Source organism: Silurus aristotelis (assembly GCF_946808225.1).
Source record: "Silurus aristotelis genome assembly, chromosome: 1".
NCBI lineage: Eukaryota > Metazoa > Chordata > Actinopteri > Siluriformes > Siluridae > Silurus > Silurus aristotelis.
The window spans coordinates 13928341-13948088 of NC_139574.1; the positions used below are offsets into that span (position 1 = coordinate 13928341).

Here is a 19748-nt window from a genome sequence, read left to right on the forward strand (position 1 = left end):
CACTGAGCACAGACCATTTTGGTGTTATTTAATAAGAAACCGTAGTTTACTTTTTAATGTTTTTATACATCCATTTAGTTCAAATTAAAGTACAGTAATCCCTCGTCTATCGCGGTTGTTACTTTCCAAAACCGCCCGCGATAAACGAAAAACCGTGATAAACGGATGCCACCCTAAACATGCTAGTTTATCTATGCAGTACTGTGCTATATTAACATTTTACTTAATTTTATAATTAATCATTATATTCCTATTAATAAATTTTATTTTTTCAACATAAAAACAATTCCCTATACGTTTTTTGGTCTATCGTGCTATCCGCAAGAGACCGGAAAAATCTAAATTAATTACTTATGTGGCAAATGCAATTCCGCGATAAACCCAGGGCACGAGATAGCGGGGGATTACTGTATTTTGTCATGCTAATTAAAAAAATCATAGTTAAGAAATCTCCAAGATAATTAAATGGAAGTGCATATTCTGTGTGTGTATACTTGTGGTGTGACCTCTCAAACTCTTTTGGCCTTTAGTATTGACCATTTCTGCAGTTATATGATGCTTCAGCATTGTTTGTATACAACTTTTATATATAATTGGTTTATGGTTCTAGTGGTAACACAAGCAGACTGGAAAATTGGCCTGTTTATTGTGCTATGGTGCTACAGTCTATTAGAGCATGTAAATGGCCAAAGCCTCTTGCATTTTTTAGTTGATGAACCAGCTGTTTTATTTCTTAACTATATAATTGTGTGTGTGTGTGTGTGTGTGTGTGTGTGTGTGTATGTTATAAAATATGTATTCAATGGGTATGCACACAAGAACACGTGATGTAGTTTTGAATCTATGGTGCTGTAATTGACTATTGTATTGATCTGTTTATACATTAACATTGGTATAGACATTGGTATAATTGCTTGATGTTGTGTTCATTATTAAACACTTTAATCCCTGCACTAAAAGCAGAACACGTCATTCATGCATCCAGTTCTGTCCTTTTGGAGGAAATGTGCCTCATATAGTCTTCAAATATGTTGACTGAATACTGTTTACACACCATAGTATCAGATTGCACTTAAATGTGACCCATCCGTGTAAAGGTTTTGGGGCCAGTTTATTAAATGCTCGTGAGGATTCGGGTTAGTGCTTAGGCAGTATTTTCATTGTTCATTGACTTGGGAAGCCTCCAAGGCTCACTGCAGAAGTGCACACTGCAATCCTGGTTGGCCTTCTGGTTAGAACTTGAGAGGGGGAGGGGTGCACAGGCACAGAGCAAAAGAAGAGAAAAAGAAACTGGAAGAGAGAAAACCCTGGAACAAACGAGCAAACAGCATGTGCTTTTTATCTGCATACACACCTGCGCTGTGTGCATCACATAGGCAAGCAAATTGTTTTCTGCTTTTCCATTAGTCATCCAATGCATTTTGTGCTTCTAGTCTCGTATTTGTTTGGCTTGAATAATTTACTGGTTTAAATTGCTTAGAAGTATCATGAATAGCACTTGGCCTACAGTCCATATTCTGTCACTTTAACAATTGTTTTTACCATCAATTCTTCACCCATCATTTACATTAGTGCAATTAGCACAAGTGGTTCAATGTTTGTTTGTTTTTTGTTTTTTTTGTTTTTGGTTTTTTAAGGATTTATGTCGAATTATATCTCGCAGATCAGATTCAGGGGAATGGATTCAAACCAGAACAAGGTCAAGTGAGGACAAGAGTCTGAAATAGTTCTTTCTCGACTACATCCTTCCTGTTTAAAGCTGTTTATTTTGACCGTATTTTAAGCATAACGGTAGTAAAGCAAATTATTAAACTTGATGGTAATTGAGGAATCCCCATCAACTTCTAATTGTTAATACATGCTACTGGATACACCTACAATTTCTTCTCTTAGTAAGTAGGTAAGTCACTGGATTGAAACCATTGTAGCATAACACAGAACAAAGCAGGCATGTTCTGGGTGCTCTTTATGCTACAGGGCTTATTATTCACAGTCCTCTCTTGTGCAGTCTTAGGATGACTTTAATCTGTCTTGACATATTGTCTGATTCTGTCCTGTTTGCCAAATAGACCTACAAGGAGCATGTGGCACAACAAATTATAAGCAGGTGCTTAAGTGATGATGATCTTTCTGACTATCACCATGGCAATGGTTTCCGTGACAGGATAAGCATGACAGTGTGTGGCTTGCTTTTTTCCTCTTTGATCAACACTGATTCCAAAAAAGTACAAACACGCCGATATATGAACAGGATAGTCCCTTTGAAAAGAAGCAGCCATGCACCATTCTTAACCTGCTGTATGGTATGAAGATAAAACCATTAATACATGGTTTATTTTAGATTATACCACAGCAATGCTGATTGGTCAGAAGTTATTTGATTTACAGCCCAAATCAGACATAGCAAATAGCATGTTTTAGTGCACAATGAAAACAGTTTAATGTTATTCAGAGTAGTGCTTATCCAGTATGTAGTTGAGGTAGTGACTTCAGATTATAGCTGCAACACTGTGTGCAAAAAGGCTTGTGGACTCCTAGCTATAGGGTTTGTATGTGAATTTTGGGCATCCCATTCCGCATTTTAACCTCATTTGCTGTTTTGTAAACCTCCACTCTTGTGGCCAGACGCTCCACTGGACACTTTGGAGGTGGGAGATTAGTGGGTAAAGCATTGGACTTTGGATCGTAAGGTCACAAGTAAAAATCCCACCACCAACAAGCTGTCACTGCTGGGCTCTTGAGCAAGGCCCTTAACCCTCCCCTGCTCAGTTGTCACTCTGGATAAGGGTGTCTGCCAGATGGCATAAATGTAAATTTTGGTGTGTGCTTATAGAGATTTGTGCTCATTCAGTCACAAGGGTGTTGGTAAAGTCAGATGCTGATGCAGGGTGAGGAGGCCTGGGGCACGGTCAGTGTTTCAGTTTATGTTCAGTGGGTGTTCAGTGGGGGTGGGGTCAGAGCGCTGTAGCAGTCCACTCGGGATCTTCCACTCTAAACCATGTCTTTGTGTGTCTGGCTTGGCTTTGTGCATTGTCGTACTGGAGCAGGTTCAGGTCTCCAAGGTTAAGCGAGGGAATAATTTAGTTCTGCCGCCTCTTAAGACAATTGTGTGCCTTTGTGGTAACAATTTGGAGAAGAACCATGTGTGGCTGGAGAGGCCCATTTTCTCTATATAGTGTATAAGATCAACGATAACAGGAACTTGCTCGTTTTATGTAGGTTCAATGTAATTAAGAGGGGTTGAGGTAGCTCAGTAATTAAGATGTTGGATTAATCATAAGGTTGTGAGTTTAAATCCCAACACTACTAAGGTGCCACTGCTGGGCCCTTAAGCAAGGCCCCTCGACTGCTCAGGTGTATGAATGAGATCATTGTCAGATTAGATCAAGTCCCTCTGCATAAGGACATCTGCCAAAATGATGTAATTGTATGTAGGGAGTATGAATTTATTTAAGATTTTACAATCACTCAGCAATTATAAGTATACAGTATACACAACAATTAACTTCTGGTCTGATGATCACCACTATCCGAGAAGATTAGTGTCAGCAAACCAAAATTTCCATCTTGTCTATCAGGGTGTGTGACTGTGATGCATCCACGTACAAAGGCCATGATAAAGTCACCTGACCGCTCATGTTGCGTTCGTATTGTTGAAATTAAATGATCAGTATTTACCTCATGTTCCTACACAGCAGCATGCTTTTCATAGTGAGCACACTCTCTGAAAGTGTCTCTAATCCTCTGACAGACAGAGCCACTAGCATGCCAACACACACTCTCTGTGTACTCACACCCTGTTGGAGCCTGGACCCACTGCAGACACACACCCTCACACAATCTCCCTCTGGAGAGTGCTTCCTGATGAGTCACGCTTTCTCTGGCTGTTCGCTCAGAAGACTGTTGCTGAGGGACCTTAGTGTCAGTAACCCAGGCTGTCTCCCAGCCGACCAAGTTCCTCTCTCGCTTTGAGTCTCCTGTCAGCAGCCTTGTTAGCGCTTCTGCCATTCGCACTAATGAAGAGGTGCAGCAAAAACTGCTGGAGGTGGTGTGATTCAGGGCATAACCCCTTTGCCGACCTGTTTGTCTCAGCGCCATCTTTGGCTAGTCACTGCAGATTTGCAGAATCGAACATCCAGGACTTTGCGACGAAAAAGAAACCAAACGGGTGCTAAAAAGATTTATTTGGATTTCATTGGTGCAGAAAAGTGCAGAAAATATATTTTATTAATTGGCATTAAGCTTATTTTAAACCCTATCTAATGGGTTCTGTATGTACAGTAGAGAAATTGCTTTGAAGTGCGTTTTTTGCACCAGCTTAGACTATATTTGTGCTGCACAAATCATTTAGGCTTGATCCTGAAGTGATAAATCAGCTTATGAATGTAGTCATTATGTTATTTGTAATGGCTTTTCATAATGCAAGTTAATCACTCAGGATTATACACGTGTCAGATATTTGTCCTTGTCACTTCATTTTAAATAAAATACACGTCTGTGGCAGGAGTTTATTTTTTTTTAAGCATCTTAAAGACTATTTATAAGTAGGTTGTAGAGACTTGGGAGCAGCAGTGAGCAGCAATGTTTGTATTAGAGGCCAGGGTAATCTCCAAATCTCCAAAAATGTCAAATAAATTCTAACAAGGAAACTACCAAGAACCACTGTGTGGCAGTCACATGGTTTTGTTGTTGTTGTTGTTTGTTTGCTTTGTAGAAAGAAACAAGCTTAGCCATTTAAAGGTGCAGTTTGTAATGCAAAAGTTTTTATTTTTTTTATTTAACCTAGATTTTGAAATGCATAAACCAAAGTTAATGGTGTTACGTAATGTGCTTGTCTCTTTATCTGGTTCTACATGCTGAAAAGAGCAGCGGTGTGGAGAGGGGAGTGGGCAAACATGCACCATCATCCTCTTTCTCTCTGCTAAATGAAGTAACATGCGTCAGAGAATGTGCTCTCGGTTCAAACCTTTTAGGTCAAATAAATGCAAAATATAAGAAGCACTGGGTCTGTGGAAGCCTTTCATTGTTCTCACTGCATCACTCTCTCTCTGGTTACTCCTTTGTTCCTCTCTTTCCCATCCTTATCCTCACGCTCGCTCTTTCTCTCTCTCTCTCTCTCTCTCTCTCTCTCTCTCTCTCTCTCTCTCTCTCTCTCTCTCTCTCTCTCTCTCTCTCTCTCTCTCTCTCTCTTCCCCCCCCCCCTTCTCTCTCCCTGTACAGACCCTATTTTTTTATTGTATTTTTTTAAACAAATGTCCAAAATAGCATTTAAATTTTGACTAAGGCTTATGCATCTAAACAGTGTAGACATGTGTAGAGTGGATTCTGCTTAAGAACATGTGGCTTTTATGGCCAGAATGAGAAAAATCTGCTTGAATAGCGTTAGCTGTCTAAAACCTGTAGCTGATACCTATGCAGTATATTTGGTTTTGAATTCTTGTAGTGTGGTCCTTATTCAGATGCTCCTTGCATAGTGTAGAGTCTCAATCTAAACATGCTAATAAAATATTCATCTTTTGCATCCTAATGTCTAATTTTATTATTCACCAACATTAAGTCAAGGCTGTTAGATCCAAATGTCCAGAGCTGGTCCCGAATGTTTGGAGCAATTTAGAAAAGCATTTCCATGTCTCTCAGTAGGCTAAATGAGGGAAACCATGCAAACTCCCCACATGAGGAAAACCTGTAGAAAGCGTTAACAGCTGTTCCTAATGGCTTTCATAAATCAGTTCAAATCCTGCACAATTAAATCCCTAACAGTGGCACAGTTCATTTCAAAAGCCAATACATGTTTAAAAGGAGCCATTGTGGATTAAGCGTTATTGCTAGTGTAAGCGGCATGAGGACATGCCTCAGTTTTGCACGAAGCCTCATCTGCATTATCTGTGGTTTTAGTGTTTGCTTGGATGCGAGTGTGGAGCCATTAGCTGTCTTCTAACAGGAGGAAGTTCGCAGTGTTTGACTGGCATGAGTAGTAAAGGGTGGGAAAAGTGTTTGCATCTCTTCTAAGAGGCGTTGCATTATGTTTTGCAAGAATCTGCTGGGAAAAGCAAACCAAAAATTGTCATGTTGTGACAAGTAAAAAAAAAAAAACCTTTTGAAATAGAATCCTGGTATGTGTGAACAGAGTAATCTTTGGATTATTTACACTGGAGACATACTGAAGGCTAATACATGTTGAATGTATATACCTTGATTTTGATATTTTTCCTTGCACATTTTATCCACCTTGTTTATACAGAATCAGGTTTATTGGTCAAGAGTGTTGATACACACAAGTCATTTCTTTCCAGCTGTTTGGTTCCAAAAGTACAGACATAAATAACACTATACATTTAGCTAATTATAACATTATAACTTTAGCAGTAGCGCGCATCGCTTAATATGTCAAGTCATACATCTCTCCTATAGGGAACACGTTTTCCTGCATCTACACCAATCCTGTTTCCTTTGGCTGAGTCACTCTGATTTCTGTGAGAACGGGCCACTTGGGATCTCTCTTCTCTCTTAGTGAGGGGAAAATCACCCGGAGACCAATGTATTAGCAACTCTCACAAAGATGTCCCCAAAGGAAAGAAATATCTGATAGTTGACATTGTGGGGACACTTGACGGGTCGACATGAAGCAAACTGCTTTTTCTAACACTGCTCTCTGAGTCGTGGACACGGCATGCTGTTTCTCACGTCAATCACTGTGCCACTGGCCAATCTGTGATAGCTTTTTCTGTGATAGATTGCATTTTTCTTAGTGTCAAATACTAGGGGAGAGCTGGTAATAGCAGGGAGTGGAAATTTGCAGGTGAGAAATTTGAGGAGAAAATATATCTTTTTATGTTACTGAGGTTAAGTGAATTCAGGTGTAGTTATGTTATAATAATTAGCTTCATTAATAAATATATGAATAGAAGATCCTCACAAGGGCAGGTGTGTGTGTGTGTGTGTGTGTGTGTGTGTGTGTGTGTGTGTGTGTGTGTGTGTGTGTGTGTGTGTGTGTGTGTGTCCTCATACCACAGATGATGGTGTGATTGCAAGTTGGCTCTAAAATGGTAGCATATGTCTTGTGTGTCACTGAGAGCTGGTTGAATGTGATGCATGTGCATTATTTGCATTAGGGTGTGAAGCTGGCTGTGTAATGTTTCTTGGATTTTCATGGGGGATAAAAATCCAGTCTGTAATGCAAATTTTATTCCAAAACTCCTCGGACTTGTCAAAATCCTCTAATTCTCTGTAACATTAAATAAGTTGCTTACTTGTATATGAAAAACCCATTAAAACATAGCAATCAACTAAATAATTTAAGAGGGAAAAAAAAAACCTGTAATTTGTGTTTACATGTCTTGCATGCACACAGCATTACAAATTCAGCAGTGAAATATTGATTAAAGTCTGATCAAAGATGCTAGGGCTGATGGTGTTAATTAAAAAAATTCTCTGTCTGCTCTCTGTACCGTGTATCTTGCACTAAGCTGTATTTTTTAAACCTTAGAAGCTAAAAATATGAACATAATGTAAACGGTAAACTGGTACGTTGCTTTTTTTTCCCCAATTCGGTTTGATGTTTCTGAAGGTTAAATTAATATTTTCATCTGGAAATTTGGTGAGCCTCTCAGGAAGGACAGCTTTGTTCAGATAGGTTAGACAGTTTCCTGTCCATTGCCTATTTTTAACTCATGACCAGACCACTTAAGGCTGATTTACTGCGATATTCTAGAGAGATTGTCCTTGTTTGCTTATGTCTACACCTACAGGACCTGTAATTGTGCTTTAATGACTACATGAAAATCTTGTGTTGCTGTTCTCTGTTTGTTTGTTTGTTTGTTTGTGTTAAAACTCTGTGTAAGTTTGACCATAGATGACAACTAGAGTAGGGCTGGTTCAATCCATGTCTTGGTTTTCTGTGTATTTGTCTTCACCTGCTTTCACCTGCTCACATGACTAGTCTGGACTTCTGGTGAATGATTATAGAAAACCACTGTTAGGAATACTATAAAGTTCTTCCACACTAAGCTGTATATAGCGAATGTAATACTGATTAATACTGAGAGAAAAAAATTGTTTAAACCCCCAGCAGTCATACATGACCATTCATGAAGTTTTATATTGGAGGAAATGTAAACATTAATGATTCATAAACAAAACATGTTTGTTTCATTTCAATTTTAAATGTAAATTTAGACTTTTCTATTGTTCAAACGAAGCCTGTAAAGTGCTAATTCAATGGAATTGCAGAGCTAAATCTCTGAAATGTAATAAGCAGTGCACTCATGCGCCAAGGTATGAAGTAGGTTTGCCCTTTACATGGTGGAAAAAGAGAATAGAGGCAAGTGCATGCTAATTAAATTTTTATGTGACAAATTTGCTGTAGTTATATCGTACCTGGTACAACGTTTAAATGAATATAATAGCTCGTTTTATGAGGCATGCAGACTTTTGGTGACTATTAGAGCTTTTAAGATCTTCACCCATGAGAATGGTAAATTTATGATGATCCTCTTGCAAACAGACTGTTTGTATTGTAGATCTGTTGAAGGAATGAACGTCTTACTTAGAAGTATTATTTTATTCCTAATATTCTGCCACCTTCTTTTATGTTCATGAGTTTTGTAGCTGTTTATCAAGCACTGAATAACTACTCAGCATTACTTTAGAAAGGCAAAAGAACGCTTCACCAAGTCACTTAATGCTTCCATCCTGTCTACACAGATGAATCAAACTAAACAATCTCATTATATTTAATCATTCATCAGTGTCTCACACTTTCGCTCATCAATGTGACTGAAAGAACACTGATAAACTCAGTTTCTGATTGTTCCTTCTATGTATTGCTTTATTATCCATCTTTTTTGGCCTATAAATTATCTACTAAATGAGAATACATGAGCATCCCCAAAATTATTAGTTTGCAACCTGATCATGTTCAGTTGGATTTATTTAGCATCCTCTAAAGCATCTTAAGGGAACCACACAGACCAACTAGTGATGTTAGTTTTCTGTCTTTCATTTAAGCAGCACAAGATGCAGTCTGACGAGCACGGCAACATGCATTTCACTGGCATTACTGAAGCTATAAATCATTTTCAGCTCCAATGTTTTGTTCCGCATATGCTCAGCATATGTATGTGTACAGCTGATGCACGCTATCTCTGACTGTGCGCCTGTGTGTGTGTGTGTGTGTGTGTGCAGAGAAAAATGTGGACAGTCTCCAGCAGGCCCTGCATCAGTCAGTCTTCCTGTCAGCCATGTCTGCTCAGCCTGGTCGTGACTTGCCACTATGCTGGGAGCAGCACTGTAAGCTCCTTCCCGGTGTGGCCGGGGTGCAGGCAAGTCGTGTCGCCCACTGGACCGTTGAGGAGGTAAGAACACCATAAGCACTTTGTATTTAAAATGCATTTGACTTTATTTTTCACTATTTTCTAAAAACAAAAATAACATTTATTAATTTTTAAATTGCTAATAAGATGTCAACACACTGCTCCATGGAAAATAAATTTACCCAGGCATTTAGACTCGCATTGTAACAGAGTATTGAGTCAACTGGTTTCGGTTCCATACAGGAAACCATGTTAAACATCTTATCTGGGTTATTCTCTCTCACACACACACACACACACACACACACACACACACACACACACACACACACACACACGCGTCAGGTATTGTCGGTAAATATGTCAGGAATAAAAGGAATAAAGGAATGCTGTTACACCAAAGGAAAAAAAAGCCAGGGTGATGTAATGAAATTACGATTACCACATTAAGTCTGTTATATTGTTTTTTTTGTTGTTGTTGTTTTTTTTTTAGAACAGCACATACTGCACAATTGGTGCGTTTATTTTTGACGTTGTCATTTTGAACTACTTTACAAACATTTGTTTTTTTATTAGTTTTAGATTACCGAGACATCCGTCATACAAGTCCCTCTGAATTGGCTATTACTGTCAAATGATCAGAGCTAAAAAAAATTATTTTCTCCAACTTATATTTCTTTCATGTTTTGTAATATTTCTTCAGCCTGCTAATGAACCCTGTCTCGAATTATAATTCTGTTTAATAAAATCGGCCGAGTGAATAAGTAACGTAGGTGTAAAACACCTGCAACTCTTACACCACTTGGTGGTTCTTTGTCTTATCTACTCACAAGTCAGGACTTCTTTTTAAAATCGCAGGTTATAAAACTATCATAAAGCCACAACATTCTGTCCCCAGAAGCACCTTGAACAACAAAAAACAGCAATAACAATGTAATGAGTTTGTAATCACTACATTTATGACCATGTTTAGCAGGCTAGCTTTTATTCTCTTTAAGATTGCCCTTTGGCATGTTACATGGCTTAGGTTTTCCAAACCCCTTTTTTACATACATACATACATACATACATACATACATACATACATATAGTACATATATCAATTTATTTTTCTTCCATTTTTTCTTTTCAGCTCTGTGTAGTAATCTCCCATTTAGACATGTTCTGCTCTTGGTTTGTAGGCGTTGTTTAGAATAAAAATGCCATGCACACCATCTGCTTAGGGAAACCACTACCAAGTCCATATTTAGCCAACAGTGATGATTGTTTTTTTGAGTGTTGATTCTCTTGTTCTTCAGCTGCACATGCACAAAATGTTGAACCTACAAGAGATTCGGATGCACCTGTAGGAAAAAACATCGCACAATGACTCTTTAGTATCAGTCTGTCTATTTCAACTGTTTGGCACAAGACAGCATTCAGTAAAGTGGAGAGGATGACAGTTATTTGTGATAGAAACTGAAGATACCTCACTAAATTTGTTTGCTATGTCAGTGAGCCGGGCAAGATGATAAATATCGACTATGTTGAAACAGAAGCTGTGCAAACACATCAGGTCCTCAAACATATCTGGTCTTTCCTATAAGGAAGGATGGTCAGCATCTGTCACAACAATGTCAGTTTTTTTTCATTATCTGACCTGCCAATCCCTCGAATGTACACCAGATTGCAACAAAATAAATTTTTCATTCATAAATATAGTAGTCGAGCAAGTCAGACTTTGAGTCCACTTTTTTTATATTAACTGGCACATTCTGGAAGCCTTGCCCTTAACATATTACGTCTCAAGCTCAAGGTGTCTTAAGATGCAGTGATGCAGCTTCTTCACTTTCTGTCCATGTAAATGTCATGGAATGTTTAAAATTGACTGAAAATAGTCAATAGAAATTTCTATTTCTAGAAATAGAAAATATATATATATATATATTTTTTATATAAAAATTCTGAACCTACATTCATTGTGATTTCGGATTCACAGTCAGAAAAGAATCTAATTTAAAGCTCGTGTCCTCATTTTGCACATACATTTACACAGACTCTGGAGAAGGATATTAATCTTTTTATTTATTTTTTTTTTATCCAAGCTAGTAAACCTAGTTAAAGTCACAATTATGACATCTGTGTAAATGCTCCTGCGAACAATTACTCAAGGTTTAATAAAAGCACATAGGCACATCATATGTGTAATACAAACATCATAAGTCATTAAATGTGGAATAGTTATTCTGAACTGCTTACTATTAAGACACGATGTAGCCTGATTAATGATGAGAACAATTTCTGCACACTTAAACAAATCTCTGGTTGCTTTTGTTGTCCTCTGGGCTGTAGAGCTGCATCCACATTTAGATTTGTGCAACATCCTTTATTTCCTGTTGAGATGTACAGTACAGTTTCAACTTTCCTGTGGCATTGCAGCTAGAGGTAGATGCTTTAATTAGCATTTCTGTACAAGTAGCCCAGTGAATATCTGCAAGAATTCTGCAACTGTATTGACACTCTGATGTTCTTTTAGTACATCAGGTTCAATTATACTGTATTTGGCAGCAGCTACGGTACTTAATACATCGGACATCCAATCTTGTAAATGTTGCTGCAATCATAGGAAATAGAACACTCTTTCATCTTTGAGAGATACTTCTAGGAATCTATTGGGAGAGGATCTTCTTGGGAAAAAAATAAGTCTGCATTTCAGTTATGATGAATGTTAGATATCTTTGATGTTTCAGTTTTTACAGTACCTCCCTAGTAGCATGTAGATTATATATGGCAAGTACAATAACCTTCTTCACTATTCTCATTAGACCTTGTATGAATTTTAATAAAAGCACATGAATGGAGCTATTCACTGACCGCCTCAAAAACCCCATCAGGGTTCATTAGCCGGCTACACATACATCTTCATTATTAAAACTAACTCAACCTGTGCTGCCAGACCTACATCCTAATGCGCCTTGTGATTAATAATGAGCAGAAATGAATTGCACTTCTCCTGATAAAAATAACTCAATTTTCTGTCCTGAGTAGTGAGCCTTTCTCCAGCGTTCTAGCTGCTATGTCAAAACAATAAACCCATTTTGTGAGTTAAAGAGATGATCTTTATGTCGTTTATAATGAAGGTCAGCCGGTGTATGGTTGACGTTCCTGAAATGAATCTTTCCGTTGAAGGAGGGTTCAGAGAGATATCCAGGCACTTTGCCAGGCTCTGCAGTAGTTTCTGCTCTGCACGGAGGATCCATTTCCCCCGTAATCTCAACATAAACTCTGCCTGAAAGTTTCTGCACTTCTAATTTCTTTGAACAGTACTTTTAATTTGCGCTGTTCCCCAGCCAATCAGCACCACAAGTGGTTTGCACAGGTTGTTGGTTCTATTGGAATAACAGATTTTAAGATGCTCATGTACAGATTGAGTTCATTGATTAGGACCTGAGGCAGAACTTTGCTAAAATGAGAATCATGTTTACACAACCTTCCAGACATTTTTGAATTTTCCTACATTTTTTGAGATCAACTTTTCTGTTCAGTCAGCATATTTGAAGGTGTTAAGGTTTGTCAATTCTGCATTCACGTCTGCTTTCATATGACTTTTTTTTCCCCCTTCATCTTAATCCCCTCTTTTACTTTCAGTCCACATTGCTCTATTTTCTCTCTCTTGCCGTCGGCTTTCCGTCCCACTAATTGCTTTTTCCTGTTTCTCTGTTGCTTCTAAGCCTCCAAAAGTCCGGATGTTCAAACATCGCTGACTGTACTTTTAGCTTTACTGAGGAAAGTTTCTCAACTGCGCATTTTGTCTAAAGTTATCATGAAGCTCTGGGGAAGAAAAAAAAGTCAGGGAAAGGTTTCAGGCCCCACCACTCAATTGTATACTTTTTGTTTGTAAATTGCTTCTGAAGGTTGAACAGTAGGCTGTGGAACTATAAATCTGACTGCACAATGTGTCTGGGTGAATTTGTGTCTAGGTTGCTGACTTCATCCACTCTCTCCCAGGCTGTGAGGAACAAGCCAAGCAGTTTAGAGAGGAGGTGAGTGAAAGTGACATGACTTCAACTTTGCCTTTATTCTCTTTTTTAGAATGGCCTTCATTCCTAATTACAGGTGTTTGATTTACTACCTCTGGACTACACCTTATGCTTTGAATTGGTTAGAATTGCAGGGTTTTAATTGTCTAATGATATAGAGTAGTCTTATACATTGTACTTATACAGATGTATTCCATCTGTTAAGGAACTCTGTGTTCAGTAGGTACTCTTACAGGAGCTAGCAGAGAGGAGCTAGCCTTTTGCCACTCCACACTTACATTGAGTGTAAATCTCTTAGGGACGAAAGAAAGAATAAGTTATTTTTATGGCTACTATTAGTCTAGGCTGTGTTGAATGAAAGAAAAATGCAGACAATTTGAATAAGAGCTGTAACTATTAGTATGCAGGGGATGGTTTTGTTTAGCAAAGGCGGCGTAAGACCCGTCTTACTTTTTTGTCTTTACTGATCAAAAAATATTTATATTATGTAATCAGGAGGTTCTGATTATTCATGAAATGTGCTCAGGCGATATGCATCTGCTTTCTGTAAAATAAACAGAGAAGCAGTGTTGTGCGTCTGTGAAGGAGAAAAGTACAAAGGAGAGACATGGTGTTTCTCGTGGTGTTTACAGGCAAAATAACCCGTTCTACTGCTTGTTCTCCTGCTAGCAAATCGACGGCAAGGCTTTCCTCCTCCTCACACAGCGGGACATTGTGAAGATCATGAGTGTTAAGCTTGGCCCTGCTCTCAAAATCTACAATTCCATCCTTATGTTCAAGCACGCTGAAGACAGCCAATCGGCAAGCAGCGACAACAATACATGAAGCCCAGCCTCATCCCCACTCCATCCTCTTACAAGCTTATGTGAATCTAGATGTGTACTGTTTCGATGCATTCCAACTTCCAGTTCCTTTCTTAGACTTAGAGCTATCTATAAAGACTGTCTCTTCAGGTTTGATTTCCTCAGACCTCTGACTTTCAGGTTCTAGTGTCTGTCCTGTTTGCTGACTTTCAAACCTGCCTTTAAATGTTTCCACATGACATAAAAGTTTAACTAAGCCATGTTCCAGTACAGTATCCTCATAGGCCTTACCCTTCTTCCTGTCCCTAAATAGCTTTCCCCTGAATTTATATTAAAAAAATAAATAAACAAACTGACAATCAGCCACACAAATATGAAACAGCATAGCCGAGTTCGGCGACAGGGTTTTTTTTTAGTGAAGGTGCTATTTAATACAACCCACTAACAGCCATTGATATGTAGGTTTCAATAATCATGTCTAGTGATTTAAAACCTGGGACACAGGCCCTTTGTGCTTATTTTACTATCTATTTTGTATAGATATCAAATTTTTTTTCCTGCTGATTCACGACCTTTATTTATTGTGCAAGGACAATTGTGCAAAGTTGAAGGAAAAATTAATATATTGTATATTATGAATTTAAAAATGCCAAAAGAAATTTTTTTTGTTTGGTTTTGTTTTCCTAGATTTGAAAAAAAAAATTTTATTTTTTTTTTGTGATGTATTGCACATTATCCTGATACATTGAGCGGTTACCTTAAACCTTTCGGATGCTTGTGCAAATGAATCTAAATCACTATTAAGTTTTAATTTAAAGTAGCGACAATACTTTGAGTGTCATTTCTGTATTAAGTGCATTCATGCTCTCATTAAAAAAACAACCTTATTAGGCTTTAATTTAATTCAGCTTTAATTACATTTTCCACTTCTTCAAACCTTTTATAAACTTGTATGAAAGATCAAATCAGGGAGATTTTCTGGTAACTAAAAGCCTCTTCCAAAGAACACCCATAGAAGAGAAAACAAACAAACAAAAAAAACCAGATGTTCACTATACATTTTGAATTGAGTAGAAATTAAGGTATAAATTGCATCTTACTGAGTTCTGTTCAAGTGTTCAGTACAGTGTAATTGTTTCCTGTCTTTTTCATGCGTTCATTGTCTTCTATTTACTTTGGGCCAGCTCAGCTGCAGAACACCAGGTTTATTGCTCCTATACAATATTTTCTCAAGACTGCTGTTGACTGGTGCAACGCTACAGTAAACTGGTTCCATCTCCAGCCTCCATGAACCAATTGCATCTGATTTCAAGTTTGAAATGTACTGTAAATATTTCTTAATAACATTTCTTACAATGAAGTTCCTCTTTCTACAACAACGTACATTCACAAGTGCACAACCCAAATAAACGACAGATTTCCTGTTGTCTCTCTCTAGTACTTTATCTCTCTCTCTGTATATGTATTTATCACTACAGAACCTTACATTTGTTCACAAGTTTGGCGCTGTTAGAAAACAGATGTTTTCTGCTCTAATCTCTGAGCTTGGGTTGAACGTTCACTCCTAAAGCAAGCCTTTATTCTTTTTTTCCCCCTTTTGAGTAGTAATTACTGAAAGTCGTGCTCTGGGGGGTGGGGGGAGGAGACCATCAGTTGAGCACTTTTCGCCATATCCTGCAATGCGATACCATCTTGTACACTGAGTCATTTCAGTCTTAACAGGCTTTGAAGTAAAATCAGCACAGCTGGATGCTTTACATACAAAGCCAAACACTAACAGGAGGAAAGATTATACATTACGAAGTGCGCAGGGTTTTATTTTTTCTGCCGTGTTTAAAGAGTGTTGAGTTGCTGTGTGTGTGTGTGTGTGTGTGTGTGTGTGTGTGTGTGTGTGTGTGTGTGTGTGTGTGTGTGTGTGTGTGTGTGTGTGTGTGTGTGTGTGTGTGTGTGTGTGTGTGTGTGTGTGTAAAAATCATTCATAAACTGTAGTCAGTAGGCCATAAGGACAGCTTTGGTACAATCTAAGAGAACGTAACATTCTGCTTGACTCCATAATTGTGCTGTGTATTAAGAGTCAATATTGCACAGTCTAGAATTGCCTATATTCAATCCACCAACATGAATGATTTCCACAATTTGATTTCTGTGTATATGGATATTTGGTATCATGGACAGCATAGGAAAGCAGGGAGGTGGGGAAAAATTCTGAAAATCAAAACAACTAGTATCCAAAAATATTTGAATGATGCAAAGCTTTTCATTCAGAATAAGATTCAATATTGTGTGGAAAAAAATACTTTCAGAATGGTTCCTGATTCCTATATTCACCAATAAAGGTAAAAACAAAAGTTTTTCAGGGGGAAAAAAAAAAACCATTTACAGGAAAGAAGCTCTGCAAGCATGTGATTAGATTTCTGTATACGGTACAGCCTTTTCTCAGAACATTATAATGCATTAGAGCTGAAACGGATATGGCACAATGATGGCTAATAGCACATAGAAAAAAAAAAACACATCGTGCAAGTGTCAGATTCCAGTTTTTTCTCTTTTTTCTTTGTTCTTTCCTTGTTTTTTTTCCACCAAAGTTTTTTCAAATTTATTTCAGGATATGCACGAATGTAGAACAGCTTCCCTGCATGTAATCACACCACCTGGAGTGAGTTTACATGGACAGGTTTTCTTTTTGAAATTAGATTAATTGGTCATCAGAAAAAAATTACTATAAGCTACTGAAAATGCAGAGGATCTGTGTTATATTATCATCTGCAAGATTTACAGTGCATCCGGAAAGGATTCGTCGGCGCATTTTATGTTACAGCCTTCTTCCAAAATTATTCCAAAAAAAAAGAAGTGTGTTTGAAATCTTTGCAAATCTATTAAAATAATAAATATATTCGCAGCATAAGTATTTACAGCCTTTTGCCATGACACTCAAAATTGAGCTTGGGTGCATCCTGTTTTCACTGATCATCCTTGAGATGTTTCTACAACTTGGAGTCCATCGTTCATGTTGTCATTATGGGGTATTGTTTGTAGAATCTTTTAGGAAAATAATGCATTTAATCTATTTTGGAATAAGGCTGTGAACACTTTCCGCATGCACTTTGATTCTATTCAGTTTAAAAGAGTAGCAACTTGCATTCAGGTGTAAATATTATGCTCATTATTTGTAGCTTGGTTATTTCTAGCTCTGCCTTACTATTAAAACATTATTGTTGGGGGGGGGGCCTTCCAGTAGGTGCATCTAAATTGCCCTGTAGGTGTGAATGTGTGTATGCATGGTGCACTGCGATACACTATGTGTGTTCCCAACAAACACTTATATTTAAGCTCTGGATCCAGCACAACCTCAACCCATATTTCTTCTTCTTCTTCTTCTTTCGGGGTCCTCTACATCTGCCTCTTTATATTCAACTACCTGCATGTCTGCCCACCACATCCATAAACCTCCTCCTCGTCCTTCCTCTTTTCCTTTTTCCTAATAGCTCCATCCTTAACATTCTCCTACTGATATACCCCATGCCCCTCCTCTGCACATGTCCAAACCCATATATAATGAGATGAATTTAGTAAATTTTTCTGTGAAAAAGCTAAAAAAAAATGCAGCAACCCAAAAATTAACACCACTTATTTGAGTTGCATATCGAATGAACCTGGACCATTAATCCAAACCTGATTGTCCCATGGGGTCTTAGTGTCCCCTTGATGTTTTAATCAGTGCTTATGCATTCTGGCTGGTATGTACACTGTGATTGCATGCATACGTCTGGGAACACACAAGTGGTCATTTAGGCTCAATAAATCCTTTAGCTGCAGTGAGAAACCGGATGCATTTATCAGCCATTGCTCCTCAGAGACAACACTCTAACTGATGAGATTCATTTGAATGCTGACTGTTGAGGAGGCAGAGCAGGAAGGATGAGAACGATGAGTGGTCCAACTGTTCCAGTAGTGTGCTGTGTCCTCCAGCAAAGTGGGCTGCAGCAGTCAGGCTGTACGGGAAGCATCTCTTTAATAAAAGCACACACAGTGTTGAACTTTTGTTTTTATAAGGTTTAGATGCTAAATCCTATGAGATATGAGAATTTTAATGCTTTCTTAAACACTAATTCGGTTATTGATTTAACACAAAAAAAGCTGAATAGCTTTTAACTTTAGAATGTATTATAATAATTCATTGGGACGTCTCATTTTATTAAAAATGTCAGCAACATAATAATATTGTAATAGTGTACAAATAGTGCGCAGAAGGCCAGGGATCCTGATTAATGTCCAACAGTTACTGAAAATGAAACCCATTCAGAACACTGGCGAGTTTAATAATGAACATGTACTTATATTACTTTAACTTTAATAAGCAAGTTGCATCCATTCAAACACATTTTGATCATTTCCTCAGACTTTCCATAAATGATAATATATTTTGTGAAAAATTACTTAAAAAAAAAAAAAATCAGATTTTGAATATAGCTAATTAGTCTTGATGTATGTAAATTAACGAGGGTGTTTTTCTATATTTGAGAATGAACAAATCAAGCTCCAAATAAATATTTTGCAGATTCTCCACACCAAAATGAGTAAGAGATGTATTTGTTTTGCAGAGTAGTTTATAGACATGGCATGGGAATGTGTTAAATTTAAGGATGAGTACATTTTCTTCTGTTTCTTGCTTAATATAAACATTAAATGAAGCTCTTGCTCTTTAACTGTTTCATTTGATGCATTGTGCTGCATGCTTCAGATTGGCTGTAAGCAAAAAATATATGAACTAGCATGTGTATTAGTGTTCCTATTAAAATTGATGCAAGGTATTTATAAAGCCTGGGTGACACACCAGACCAGAACAAACCAGAACAGAACTTAATCCGATGCCAAACCCCCTACTGGCATGTTTGCATGTGGGAAATAGAACATACATAAAAATCACACACAGTCTGCTGAGTTCAGGATCGAATCAGTGATGCATTTAAAGAATCCTGCAAACTAAGGGCTTCTTACCCACAGCATATCCACAGCATACATGATCCAATCAGTGTAATCATTTTGGGTGGTGTAGCGGTACAGAGTCCGAAAACATTTCTCTGTCTGTATGAAATTTTACATTTGTGTCTGTCTGGGTTCCAAATGAGTTTTCTGATTTCTTCCTACCTCCTGAAAACATGCAGGTATATGCTGAATTACTCCTAGGTTTTAATGAGAGTGTGTATATGTGAGTGCACACATGATGCCCTTTTGCATTGGGCTGGCATTCTGCCCAGTGTTCTGGGATATGATACAAATCCCTTGTAACCCTCACTAGGATAAAGAGGTCACTGAAAATGAGATATTGAGGAATTAAGTAAAAAAAGGAATAATCTTACTCTTTTCCAAAGTAAGCCACTTAACAAATTGGGATTTAATTATGTTCCAATTATTCTGTCAGTGTCTTGCACTCAATCAGTTCATCACTTAAATGAAGCATTTGATTAATTTGTTTTAATAGCAGGCTAAATGCATATGAGTTGTCATGTAATTCATTACAAAATGCTCCATGTCACATTGCTTATTTGTGGTGTGAACCAGACTTGTTTTTTTTATGAATGTTCTTCAGCCATATTGCTAGAAATTATGCAATA

General features: G+C 37.7%; 1 protein-coding gene across 5 annotated transcripts in view; it reads left to right on the forward strand.

The window, feature by feature from the left end:
• The window catches only part of l3mbtl4 (L3MBTL histone methyl-lysine binding protein 4), a 78608-nt gene extending 63038 nt beyond the window's left edge, over positions 1-15570 (forward strand). For all 5 annotated transcript variants that reach the window (XM_083546278.1, XM_083546282.1, XM_083546279.1 and 2 more), the window contains exons 18-20: positions 9184-9353; positions 13271-13333; positions 14000-15570. In XM_083546278.1, coding sequence (XP_083402404.1) covers positions 9184-9353; positions 13271-13333; positions 14000-14155 — 389 coding nt within the window. In that variant the 3' untranslated portion in view covers positions 14156-15570. The remainder of the gene's footprint in view (positions 1-9183; positions 9354-13270; positions 13334-13999) is intronic.
• The last annotated feature ends 4178 nt before the right edge of the window (positions 15571-19748 follow it).